The 13,693-nt window shown below is 37.3% G+C and overlaps 1 protein-coding gene across 1 annotated transcript in view; it reads right to left on the bottom strand.

The window, feature by feature from the left end:
* The window catches only part of PEX3 (peroxisomal biogenesis factor 3), a 15,087-nt gene that overhangs the window by 477 nt on the left and 917 nt on the right, over positions 1-13,693 (bottom strand). Inside the window, exons 2-11 of the mRNA XM_005420139.2 lie at positions 11,514-11,645; positions 10,124-10,205; positions 6,497-6,540; positions 5,254-5,378; positions 3,882-3,948; positions 3,729-3,783; positions 3,305-3,461; positions 2,359-2,429; positions 1,430-1,552; positions 183-279 (exon numbers count right to left, since the gene is read on the bottom strand). Of these exons, the coding sequence (XP_005420196.2) occupies positions 183-279; positions 1,430-1,552; positions 2,359-2,429; positions 3,305-3,461; positions 3,729-3,783; positions 3,882-3,948; positions 5,254-5,378; positions 6,497-6,540; positions 10,124-10,205; positions 11,514-11,645 (953 nt within the window). The remainder of the gene's footprint in view (positions 1-182; positions 280-1,429; positions 1,553-2,358; positions 2,430-3,304; positions 3,462-3,728; positions 3,784-3,881; positions 3,949-5,253; positions 5,379-6,496; positions 6,541-10,123; positions 10,206-11,513; positions 11,646-13,693) is intronic.

Genomic DNA, 13,693 nt, shown 5'->3' with positions numbered 1-13,693 from the left:
CAGAAGAAAGTTTTAAAAAAACAGTGTATTTTTGGAAGATACCAACTGACAAAAAGTTTGTTATGGCAACTGTTTTCAATTTATTTTTTAAAGCCACTGAAATTAAACAAATATTCAAAAGAAATATACAACATTAATTTCAAGATTTTACCTGGAATATTGTAAAGAAGTTAGATTCTTACCTGAACAAAGTGACTGGGTGTTTCACTGCATACTGAATGGATCTGTCCATTTATTATTGGAATTATCTTGGCTAAAGGAAGACTGACACTGGAAAGACTAGGAAAGAACAAAAAATACTGACCTGCTCAGACACAAATGAAGCCACTAAACTGTGATTACATAATTCTAAGTAATTACCACTTAAAAAGTAAGAATTGAAAGACTGCAAACTAAAATGAAAGGATTTTTCTCCATAACAAGGTTTTCCTTTAATATAGAGAAGTACCAATTCAATTCTGGTCCACGTTCCTATTACAGTTTCACACTTGCTTCTCATGCAAGAGTATTATGGTTTAGTCAGAGTCTTTGCATGTGTATGTAAGTAGACAGGTCATAGAAGTGCCTGTCTACAATTTCATGCTATTTCAAACTAAACCAGACTTAGGCAGATAGCCAAACTACAGACTTTGGGGTATTTTAAGTGATGTAAATAGTATAAATTAAAACATAACTCTCTGAAAGCCAAGTTACTACAATAAACATACATAAACCCAGTTATCATTCCAGGTTTTAATTTTAATATTTGAGAAAGATTATTTCAAGGATTTGAACTCAGCTTTTGGATTTGTAATGCTCTCACCACACTGCTTAAAACCCAAGTTAGCTTCAGATTAAAAGCTATTTTTAAACATTCTTCTAGGAGGATGTAGAAAATCCTACACATTACTGCATTTTATCTGCACACCAGTGAAACCTAAAGCTCCATGGCAGCTTTGGCTCCCTGTCACTGGAGGATCAGAGCAATGCCCACCCCCCTTCCTTGGGAGCCACAGGAACTGAAGGAGGTTGGGGTGCTTGGAGCTCATGGGCTGCAGGGGAGGGAGGGAGGGCTCTCCTTCTCCCAGCCTCACTGGGCGCATCGGTCAGGCGTCACCAGCACAAGGTGAACCCTCCCCAGCCCAAAGGCAGCCTGCCTGTACTGTGTTCAGGCAAGAAGTGGCTACAGGTGATCTGATCTCTACTTCTAGGTCTGCAAGTAATGGTGGGAAAGAATGTCACCTAATTCTAGTGATTTCATGGGCAGGAGGAAACATGAATCCTCCTACCTGCCTACTTGTGATCCCAGTGATCCTTGAAGAGCAAGAAGCAGAATGATATTTCCAGCACAAGAACTCCAAGAAGGCAGGAAAATCAAGAGCCTTTTTGGAATTCACAATGAACCCAAAGCATTACTGACATGAGAGCCACAACAAAAGAAAATATTTACCTATTTACAGAGCTATTTTGAGAAAGGTCCTTTTCGGAAGGTCTAAAAAATTCTGCCATATTGTCCAGCAGTCGACTGAATCCTCTATTTAAACATGTGCTCAAAACTGTACTGAAGTCTGGACTGAAAAGAAAGAATAATAGAAAAAAAGGTATTATTCCTGGGTTTAATTTTTTTCAAACTAAAAAGCCCTGCAAGTGTTCAGTGTTACAGTTGTGCCTCCCCTCACAGGTGATGTGTGAGCCAGACAAATGCCACTAGCATTGCCACCTCATGAAACACCAGCTCCCTCAACAACCTGAACTCTGCCCTAAGATTACTAAAACCCAGATAAACCTGAAGCATTCCTCACTTCTATTTCTTACTAAGTAATAACATAGAAGGGACTTAACCTTGAAGTGCCCCACATCCCTAGCAGTCAAACTGTAAGAATAGCTTGACATTTGCCTCAATTCCCTCATATCCTATGTTTATTATAGGAACTTCACTTTTACCAGCTCTCTGGTAAAAGGACACATACAACCACCCTCAAAACCATGCATTAAAAATAAATTCCAATAAGCCAGAACTGGTGTTCACTTTATCAAAGCAACAAATCCAATAAAATTACTCTCAATTTACCCTGCTTTAGCAGAAGAGAAGTACTGCCCTGTTCCTACATTATTACAGAGCGGGTAAGGAAGAGATAATAGGTCTGATTGCCAAGGACATCCTGGGTATCTCATTAAGGCAACATTATTTCTTTAAAAGTTTCAGAGCTCACAAATTTTAATAATCCCAGCCTACAATTGATAAATAGAAAAATTTAATGCAGAATGGTCACATTTCTCAAATGAAAAGTTGTCAGCTTTTTGTATGGAAGTAATTGTCTTACATAAACAATAGTTTTGAGGAGGAGTTTAATGTGAATACAGCATATTTCTCTATACCTTTCTAGCATATCTCTAGTTTCATTCAGTAATTTAATTGTAGCAACGTCTCTTTCTGTGAGTCCACAGGCCTAGAAAAACCAAAGACAGACACCATTAGCAAGTGCCATCAGCAACCGAAAGAGCAGAAATAGGGAAGTTGAGTATCATGGAATTAAGTCAAGATGTACAAGTCAAATATAAACGAAAATATTGTTGTAAATGAGATTCTTTATAATTTGTGTTTTATATGGTCACTGTAGGATATTTAACTAAAAACAATACTAGCAAGAAATACCAGACTGTTTGAGGAAGTAATTTTTCCAATTCTGACCTTCAGTACTGAAATCATCCCAGAGTATCAGATAAAGTTAAAGCAATAAGTGCATGTAGCCACATGCTGAAGCCCAGGTTTCCTCATTACACCACTGTAACACCAAGTGCAGACTGAGTTTTCTCCAGCCTGTGGTGTGGATGAAGACAAACACCTTCACAAAATTCAAGAAAATAATGTTGCAACTGAGATTAGATACACTTTTCTCTTGACTCCTGTTCATTTTTCAGCCCAAAGGATTCCAGCACACCATTCTCTTGTGCACCAGCCAAGATGCTCCAACACTCCATGAATATTGCCAGTACACAAGTGTATATGACACAATTTATCTTAGGGCTGAGTTAAGCTGTGCTGTGTCACAGCTCCTTTCAGGCTAAAGGCAGTAACTGGGCTACTACATTTCTGAGCACAAAGCCGACATTCTGAGAGTGACACTTGTTTTCTATCAAATCCGAAGAAAATACTGTGCCTGGATTAAAGAGATAAGGACATTTGATTTATGACAGAAGAGGCTTCGCCATTTATTAAAGACACAGATGCCATGGTACGCTACAGGACTGTTATGCACCCTTCCTTCTCCAAAAAACCCCAAAAAAACCCCAGAAAAAAGGTGAAAGGAACTGAATCAAGTACCTGGCTAGCCAAAGGGTTTTCTTCATCTGGCATCAAATAATGACATAAGGGAGAATAAGATGCAATCTGATCCGAATCTTTATGTTCCACTACTTCCCTGATATCTTTAAGTTTCTGTTCCAGTTCCAGAAGAGACAGGGTCTGCTTAAGGGAAATACTGGAAAGGAAAAAGACTACAGTTTTGATTGAAAAATGAGTAATGCTGCTTTCTCTTTCTACCAATAACATGTTTTCAAGTAAAAAATTTCCAATCAGCTACGTGGGTTTGCACTGGCAGACAGAGCCTACTATAATAAAAACATTGTTTTGAAGAAGTCAATATGCCTGCTTTTGTTTCCCCCTAATTCTTATAAAACTCTTTATTTTGGGAACAGTCATCACAATAAAACTTAAAAGCTAACCACAAAGTAATACAGGCTCTTACCTTCCAAAAACTTTATGCACAGCTTGTTTAACAATAGTTATTAACTCAGTCAGTCCTAAAAGGAAGAAAGTAAAAATTAATCTTATGATTTGTTCAAGTCCCAAAAAAAATCAGAACTTTGTAAGTGTAGTTAGCTCTTAATAAGCAGCATACCATCTCCTAAAAGGTGCTGAATGCTTGATAAATATTGCTGCTGGACTTCAGGGGGTGCTAGTGGTGTCTGTGGGGGAAAAAAATCCAACAGTTCTGTAACATGCCAACAGTAGAGAACAATGCAAAAATAATTTCAAAAATAATTTCCTTAATATTTGTAATACTCTTCAGCAAACAGATTGCCCCACTCTCTTCAACTTTGTACTGACTCTTCCTGCCCATCAACCCCTGTACGTGTCATAAGTCTTCTGGCATTCTTTTCTTCAAACCTATACAGATTTCTCTTCCATCTTCAGTGGCACAGAAAAATCTTTCACTTTTCATTCACCTAAAGGAAACTCTCTTAAAAACCTGCATTGCAGGCGAAACTAGACTCTCCACCACCCCAGAAATTAAATCTGGTGGAGTAAGTTATTTATGCTGAAATCTATTAAAAGCTTATCTGACAAAAAGAAGCTTTCAGAAACCAAGACAGGATTCCAGTCAGTCCCAATGGAATGCCTCAGAGTTGGTCCTGTCAACCCACTTCTCTATGAGAAACTAACAGAGAGGAAACGTTTCTAGCTCAAACTCATTCTGCCCTTCTAAAACAGCTTTTTCAGGTTTTACAAAATGAAGCACTACCTCAGTCAACTCTGGCCTTCCTATTGAAAGCTCTTCTCCATCCTGCATTGACATGCTGTTCCTTGACTCTCAGCAGGAGCTATCACAGGGGGGCAGATGAGAACTAATCAGCTTGTATCCATTATTTTTAGATGAGCCACCCAGCAATTTGCAGGTCCCACTCTCTACAATATGTGGGAGTGATCTATGTTTACTGAGCAGTGATACACTATATCAACAAAAACCAGCTCTTCTACCTTGCTTGACCCCACCAATAGACATTTAGGTAGATGATCTTTTGGAGTGAAACCAAACAGTGAAAATTTCAAAGACAACATTTTTCTTCTTTAATCTCAGAAAAATTTAAGTGGAGAAATTAATGTATGTTACTACGAAGACCTAATATTATATATACATTTGCTTATGTATCTTGAATCATTCACATAGTATTACCATTTCACCAAAAAAAAAGCAAAGATAATTTCATATTGGCGTTTAGATAGAAAGCAGCCTTCTTTAGGCAAGACAAATGCAGACAAAAGGCATTCTCCAATATTGCTGGTATTCAGGTAAGCAACAGTATCACCACATCATCCAAATTTAGATGCTGTTAAAGGACATCAATATATTGCACTGCCAGTAATGCTCCCACATACCTCACTCTTGTGAGGACCCTTGGTTTCATTCCAGTAGTCCTAAGCTATGCCCTGCTCATCTCACCAAATAATCCTTTGCAAGTCCTACCTGTGAAACCAAGCAAGACACTTACGGTGCCGTTCTTGCCAAGTGTGGCGTTATCCAGGTAGATGTAACCGCCGATGATGTTCAGCTGCACTCGCAGGAGAACCACCAGCATGCAGGTGCTGTACACAGCCACGATGCTGCGGGTGAAACCTTGGGAACACACAACAGAGGGACTGCCAGGGCTGGGAAATAAGGGTGAGCCAAGGGCAGAGTGCTCTCCAAGACTCAGAAGTGCTGATTACTTTTAAATACGCAGTCACATTTCTCTCACTCGCTGTCATAAAATGTTTTCGCAACACATACCCAAGATGGTCATGAGTCTAATGTGCTGGATCTACAGCTAAAGTGTCCCATTTAAAGTCCTATATTAATATCACTTTACCCATTACACAAAGTTACACAAAACATTAACAAAGTTATTTCTGAGAAAATGAAAATCATACAAGTTGTTCCAGAAGCAAAATGTTTAGTATCAAATCATCTTTCTTCATTAGGCCAGGAAATACACAGTTTATATATTAGCCCTCATCATGCAATTCAGACTGCAACTGCAGCTTGTCAAAAGAGGTACCTAAGACAGGAGGAGCTAAGATCTGAAGAAGGGAAATTAAAATGAGCATCAGCTACCAGCCAGTAGGCAACGAGGGTGTATAGAAAAAGCATCGTTAATAGACACAGAAGGGAAGAAAGGAGTCAGATCAAAAGTAGGATCTGTAAAGGTGTTACGAAAAGGAGAAGAAAACAAAAGGAAGCAAAGAAGTAATGATAGAATTTCACTGCATAATTATCTGAGTTTACTTTTTTTTCCCTTCCACTGCTTCCATCAGCCAATAAATAAGGCTTCATGACCACTGCTATAGTGGTGCTCTCCAACAGGCTCAAAAAAAGGGAACTGCTGGCCATGTAAAGGCTAACCTACATTTCTGATTGAATTTCCATTACATCCAGCATACAATTTTTGAAACTAGTTTCATTTTATTGCAATGACACAGAAAGGTCTCACAAAATTTTACTGCGTAGAATAGCAGGAAGGCCAATAGAATTCTTCATCTTGGTCTCTGAACTTCTGACTTCCCATAGAGCTAAGAAAAGTTCCTTCATGAAAAGCCTTTGGGGGTGCAGGGACAGGGAGGAGGTTTGCTGTGTGTGTTACACTGTCTTCATATCTACTGAAACAACCCAGTGTAAAGTTTGTTTTAAATGGTGTGAAAGACATTATAAATCTACACTAAATAATTATGCAGATGTAATCTTTCATTTCCACTTACTTATTATTTTTAAATCCTCCCAGATTTCTAACTTGTTGGCTGGCCTGTGGGAAAAATAAATGGAAATATTAAGAATTGTATTTTACTTGGAAATTAACAAGTATGTAAAATGACATAGTAGTGCTCTAAGGCAAACTTATTTAGCTGCCATGATTACTCACATCATACCCAGGTCTATATCTCATTCAAGAAAGGCCTTGTTCAAGAAAGCAGTATATAAACAACACACTATAAAGGCATAGAAAAGATAATCAAACATTAATGTATAAATGTAGCATTTAGTGATGTCAATTACATGCTTACATAATCAGTTTTGAGTTACTACAGTATGCAGTCAGAAAAAGCCACTGATGGTACAAAATGAGTGGTCTTTTCTGGGGCCTTGACTCTCTATATTTAGTGCTGACTCAGTTCAGCAGAACTTTCTGTGGGTAATAAATGCAGGATCAGAATTTCATTGTCCTACTCTCTTGCAAGATTTACCATTGCCTGATGTGTTTAAAGTTCATATTTGATCATCAAAACCAAAGAGATCACAACCATCCATGGAAAAGAAGTCTTTCACCATCCACACCAACACATGTTGATCTCTTTTCTTTTGTTAAGGCATGTTCACTTTTTTGACCTGACCAGTTCCTAGAAGTTTATATTCTGCCATCAACAAAGCAAGACTGTAGATTGCATAGGTACACCTGAACTGCCTGAAGTACACTGCATATTTATAACTACTATTCAGAGGTAATCTTAGCAATACAGCAGCAGTAGCAGGAATAAGAGCAAGCTAACCATCCAAAGTTTTCACCAGCCATTCTCACCTGTTAAGCACTGAGAATTAAAGAATGGCTACTGTATGTCTATTGTGGAAGACAGATATTGTAAAAGTCACTTAGAGAAACATTTGGTAATTTCTTAGGATCAGAATTAACACTTAAATATTTAGAGCCAAGAGTTCAAATTAACCTATATTTTACAGTAACCCAGTTTATTTACAAAAAACCACCCAAATCCCAGCACTTCTCACCAGAAATAATTTCTCTTTACAGGCACAACATGTGCACTTTGGCATTAGTCTGAACATTCCATCACTTACATAAATAAGAATTTTTATGTTCACCACTATCAAATAATGCAAATAAACTGATACAATAAAGTGTTAAGACTATGACTCGGAAAACTAAAGAGACATTAAATAAACAGTAGTTGAAAGAGATACATGGATCCATGGCAAACAACCAATTCACATACTTTTTGCAAGCTACTCTATGCAAGTTCTTAAAGCTTTGCTAAAACAAAACAAAGGAAGGACTTTGTAAAAAATACTGTAATATTTCTATACATAAAACATATAATGGGACTCAAAGCTACTTATCAGGGCTAAGTTCTTCATGCAGAATGAACAGATGCAGAGAAGCCAATACATCATCAGCCAATTACACTTGCACATACTACATCAAAACATTTTCTAGAGCTTACAGAGCTTCTCCTTACAGCATAAGGCAGCAGCTAGATAACAGTTAAAGTCTGCAAGTATTAAGCCTAACAGTGGAAACTAATTTTTCATCTCCTGCAATTCATCTCCTGAAATTTACTAAGACTCAGCTGCTACTCAAAACTCAACTTTTACTTCATAATTATTTATTTGCAAGGCCGTTCTTGCTATGGAAGCAAAGGCCAATGCAAACACAAACCAGCGGTTTGGAATAAAACTAAGTGTTGAAGAGGTTGGAGACGTGCAACATCTGCAAGGCTGCAGAAGCAGCCTTATCTCATCCAATCACTAGGCTTTAAAAAGAGGAGGACAGATCAAGCAAGAACATCTGTGGTCTTGGGTGCTGTTCCCTCTTCAAAAATTTCTCTAGAGGTCTGAAGGCTTCAGCCTCCTTACACCCCCAGTGTACCACAGGCCACCTCAAACTTAAGGAAGTGAGTGGATTTTAAGTTAAAGGAGTTTACCTAAGGCATGATATGATGTGTAACATATAACATAGATCCATAGCGTGTCAAGCCACAACACAGATTATGTGAGAAAACTAATACATCTTCAGGGACATGAAAGAAAGGTAAATCTCCACATCTGCTCTTTCGTATAGTCAACAACAGCACTCAAGGGTCTGGAGCTGTTTGGTTGATCTTCTCAAATGCAAGTGGAAAGCAAAGAAATCGATACCTTCATGCATAGCAGAGCTTCTTCAAAGAATCACTTTAAAGTGGAGTGAGCTTTGATGGCTGATTCCATCATCTGTGCCTTCACAACCCCTACCCTACATTTCAGTTCAAAACTTTCAAGCATCCAGTTAAAACTTCCTCAGTGTTAGTAAAATAAGAAGTATTAAGACACAAATTCCACTCTAAAAGGCCATCCATGCTTATAGAATGTTGCATGTAGCAAGCATTAAAAAAATTTGTTTTCATAAGTGCATACCACAAACAACAAAAAAGCCTACCTCTATTTTCACTAGGATTGTTGGAACACTGAGGTGCATCAATGTACCCCTACACTGTTTCAACTGGTCAAACAATTTAGAGACAGCTGGTGTATCTTGATAAAAGAATGCTTGCTACAGAGAACAAACTAAGGTATTATTTGTCTTCACCACTGAACAAGCTGTTGCAGAATATTTTCTGCACAGTTCAGATGACATATCCACAAGCTCTTTTGTTCACTCAGTTTAATTTTTTCATTGAATAAGATTTCTATTATGATAAATACATTTATTCCATTAAAATTAACTTTTCCCAATTTCTTGTTGTTTGGGGTAAATAATATTCAAAAACAGTTGCAAATACCCAGAGTTTACTATAAAAACATCATTCAGGCTGCAATTCCCCCTTTAAATCAGGCTGCTCTGTTGTGGAAGTTTTTGGACTGAAAAAAGCAGTGACTGAATAGGTAACCTATTAAATGCTGGACAGCTGAAGTTATAGCTGTATAAATAAACTAGCTGGAGGTAAACTAGAAAGACAGTCTAGAGTGAGTCAGAAATCCTGTGGTTAATTGCCTACATAACACTCTTACTCTGTGCCATATGCCAAGTAATTTAGGTTTAAGATATGCTATTATGCGCTTTTTTTAGGCTATTTGTCCCTGAAGTTGTAAGGAATTCCAAGGTGTTTTCTGACAGGTAAGCATTTCTCTTAATGTATGACATGTCCCTATTTGTTCAACTTCAAAAATAAAATTTAAAAAAATTACTTCTCATCACTTACATGCATTTGCAATCTCATCTTGGATACTTTCCACTACTGCTCGTGTCTGAACTTGGTAAGATTACATAAACATTTTTACAAACACAACATCAACAACTCAGTCATACTCAATCATAATATTCTGTTCTGTTTAAGAGAGAACTAGATCCTCCAAGTACTTTTATCTACCTATTTTAAAACCATTTCAACAAAAAACATGGCTCTCACTGCAGCACCTTAAATGAAGCATTATTTCCTGTAATTTTTGGAAAATGCCATACCTATCAAAATACATGTAACATGATAAAATATTTACATAGTGATTTCAAAATACCTTAAGACTAATGATTCAATGGGACACTAAACCAAAATTCTGCATACTCTCTACATTATATAATTTGAAAAAACTTGTCATCAAAACATCATTTAAGACAGTCTTACCTATTTTTAAGAAGAGATGTGAGACTCTCAGAGTTTAACTGATGCATTAAGGCATCCCTCAATGTTGGAAGCATTGACAGTACTATTATTAAAAGGAAAAAACCGAACAACAAAACCTGTTAACATCTACAAAAAAAACCCAAAACATTATAAACCCATCCTCAGCTCACACTCATGATGTACATCCCATTGCTCAACAGGGAAAGCTGGGAGGACATGCAAAATAGGAAACTCAGGAAGAACTCAGAAGGGCAATAACCTGTGTGCCTCTCAGGAGCTGGGGCACAATGCTGCCCTTGCATGACCACGTGGTTTTACTGGCTCCAACTGCAGATGTGTATTCACATCCTGCACATACATGCCTCCAACTCCCCAGAAGAAAATCTGGCAAAAGCCTACACTGCTGCATTTCTCCCAATGAGAAGAAAAAGATCTGAGGTTTGTTTTGTCTAGCAAGAGAACTGGAGAAAGGTATGTTATAAATGAGAGAAAGCTAGTGGGAAAAAATCCTTTACTTTCAGAACAATGTCTGATCTGCTGTTACTTGACAGGAACAGGAGATGGAAAACATGATAAATACTAAGAACAAAGTATGAAAAATGTTGTCAGGAATGCATGCTGCCAAACATAAGATATTTTGCACAAAGAAGGGCAAAGAAAAACATAATCCTTGCAGTAAGATCACTCTCAGCAGTACAAAATGGAAAAGATGAAAATAAAATACCAATTGGTCAGGGTAAACAGGTTGGACTTACAGCCACCCAAGAAGTCATTACAAATTTAGACAGAATAAGAAAATACTTCCTAATTTGTTTAATAAAAATAGTTTTGAATGGCCTGTATTTACAGTGATGAGGAATTTGTTAAAATTCTTCTCTGTCATTGCTTTTCCAAAAATCCTAAGACTGGCGCAGTAAGAAAAAGTACTTTTTCTTTTTGCTCTCCAGCTAGTCAGGAGCCTTCACACTGTGATGGCTGATGTGCTTCTTATTAAAAAATGCCCACCAAGTTCTCCATGCAGCTTACTAACAACGTGATATAATGAATAAAATAATCCCGCTGTAAATTCAGTATTGTTTGAACCCTGCTGTTTCACACCTCAGTACTACATGCAGTTTAAGGCAAAAGGGTCCTGGTCCAAAAAATTGTAACCTGCATGTATACTTGTAGATTTATTGATGGTAAGGGTTCAGATGCCCCCTAAATTCCCTTTAGTCATCTAGTTTTCAGATTCTCTTTATTTGCAAAATAACTCTATTTATGTACCAGTATTTAATTAAGATTTTGAATTTACCTACATTTTTTATTCCTCTTGCATCCTGACAATATGTAGCATAAATCCCCAAATACCTCCCCCTTATCTAAACCAGTAGCTATTTCCTTTTCTTACCTGTCATATTGCACGTCCTCTGATTACTCTCAAAATGGTACTGCCTTCGTGCCTGGGCAATGTACTCAGCTGCCTCTCGTTCCTGGATTTCTCTGATTTTCTTCTGCCCATATTTTCCCAGTAAATAGACTCCTACAGAGAAATAGCCATATTAGAAGATGCTTTTAAAAAGTGAGAGTATTTGTTTTTAAAGCATAAGGGTGCATAGTGGTTTGGGTTTTTTTTTGATATGGGGGTCTTGAGTGTTTTAATAATTATTGGCAAAGCAATACTCAGAAAGAATGTTTTCAAAATTAATTAAAATGTCAAGGACTATGACTTGAATCAGGAGAATAAACTTTCCTGAGAAGAGGTATCTTGACATTCATTGATGACATTTTTGGTACTACTGCAATGTGAACAACTAGTACTGAAGAGACTGAAACAAAAAAGAGAAGCAATGAAGGGTAAGAAAAAAAAAAAAGAGAAAACAAACAGAAAGGTGTAAGTCTAGAGATGGACCAAAATTAAAATTTTTAAAAATATATATTTCTAAAATTAGTAGAAGTTAGAAATAAAATTCAAGTATTAAAGATCACATATGAGAAAAATGTTACAGATCAACACTTCATCTGGTCCTGAGACTTCTGTAGGAAGAACCTTCATTTCAATGGGGCTTGACTGTGCCTGTTCACACCTGGTTCCTACATTCCAGCCACACTCCTCTCTTGAGGGTCTGACCATCCCTCATCACTCTCACTATGAATCTTCATTTCCATTAAGATACATCAAAAATCTTTGTTTTGCATTTTCATCTCTTCCAACATCCATCCCTCTGAAGTTTTCTTCAACTGCTTGTCCCACACTACCAGGGGTTCAGATACCTATCCAGGCTGCCCAAAGCCCTCTTTCCATTTTCCTCATCTCTGCCCCCTTTCCTAAACCATTCCTCAAGATGCCACTACACCTTCTAAGCTTATCCTCAGCACCTTTGCCCACTGTAAGCTGCTTTCCATTAATTGCTCAGGCCTTCTTACAGCACCTACCATGTGTCAGGCTCATCTGCTGCCTCCTGTATGCACTGGCAGCAGCAGGTGCCTACTCACTTGTGTAACCAGCACTTCCCGTGTTCTCTCATGAAAGATTTGGAGGGGGGACAGAGATAAGGGAGGAACAAACCCATGCAAAAGAAGACTACAGTGCAAGTTAATCATCTGCTGTCTGTGTGGACTAATACTTTAATTAATGAAGCTCCTTTACAGAGACCCAGCTCCAAATCTGCCAGGTCAGTAAGAGCACACAGAAGAAATGCAAGTAACAAATCAAGTATTTTAATTTTTTTCCCTCAAAGTACTTTCTAAAGTTGTAAAAACAAACAGTTTTCTTCAAAGTGCAATTTAGAAGTCAATTTTGGAACAAATGAGGCATCTAACAGTTGCTGAAAGCTGAAAGTTTCAAAACTAATTTTATAAACCAAATCTACAAAAATGAAAAAAAAAAACCGAAAAAAACCCTCTTCCCCCCCAAAAAAACCCAACCAAAACCAAACACACAAATCCCATACACAAACCCAAACTTCCCGAGGTTTTGAATTCAGCTACATTTTGTACGTTATTAAAACCTTCCAAAATATTCCAAAATATTCCCAAAAACTATAATCAGTGTTTGAAAAGCCTTGTCAACTTTGTGCTCCATAGCTGTAAGAAAATCTAGCTATTTACACTGGCATTATGTTTGCTCACAGGCAACTACAAGCCAGACCAGTCTGGAACAAGCACAGTCACTTCCATTTCCCAAAAGCCTCATAAAATAGAAATGGGTAAGTCTCTCCCTCACTTCAGCCTTTAGGCAGACTGCCCATATGCCATATGAAATATTCACTTCACTAGATGCAAACTTTAATATTATGAGTCCATATACAAAAAATGCAATTTCACCAGTTAATTGTTAATCAAAAATGAGACTTCACAATCAAGATTATTTTCATCTAAAATGTTACCAATTCCTGCCAAGGATATCTATTTTTAATACAACTGCTAGGTTACTGATTTTTTTTCAGCTAACATACTGAAATAGAAACAATTTTTTTAGTATTACTGATCAATTCTTGAACACAAGATTTTCCCAATCACTTTACCCCACTACATTTTTCACATTACATTAACATATAGTCATTGGTCCAAATTACTACTTTTGTTTAC

This window comes from Geospiza fortis, unplaced genomic scaffold (assembly GCF_000277835.1).
Source record: "Geospiza fortis unplaced genomic scaffold, GeoFor_1.0 scaffold162, whole genome shotgun sequence".
NCBI classification, from domain to species: domain Eukaryota; kingdom Metazoa; phylum Chordata; class Aves; order Passeriformes; family Thraupidae; genus Geospiza; species Geospiza fortis.
The sequence above is the reverse complement of the archived record's forward strand: the minus strand, read 5'-3'. Positions and strand labels throughout refer to the sequence as shown.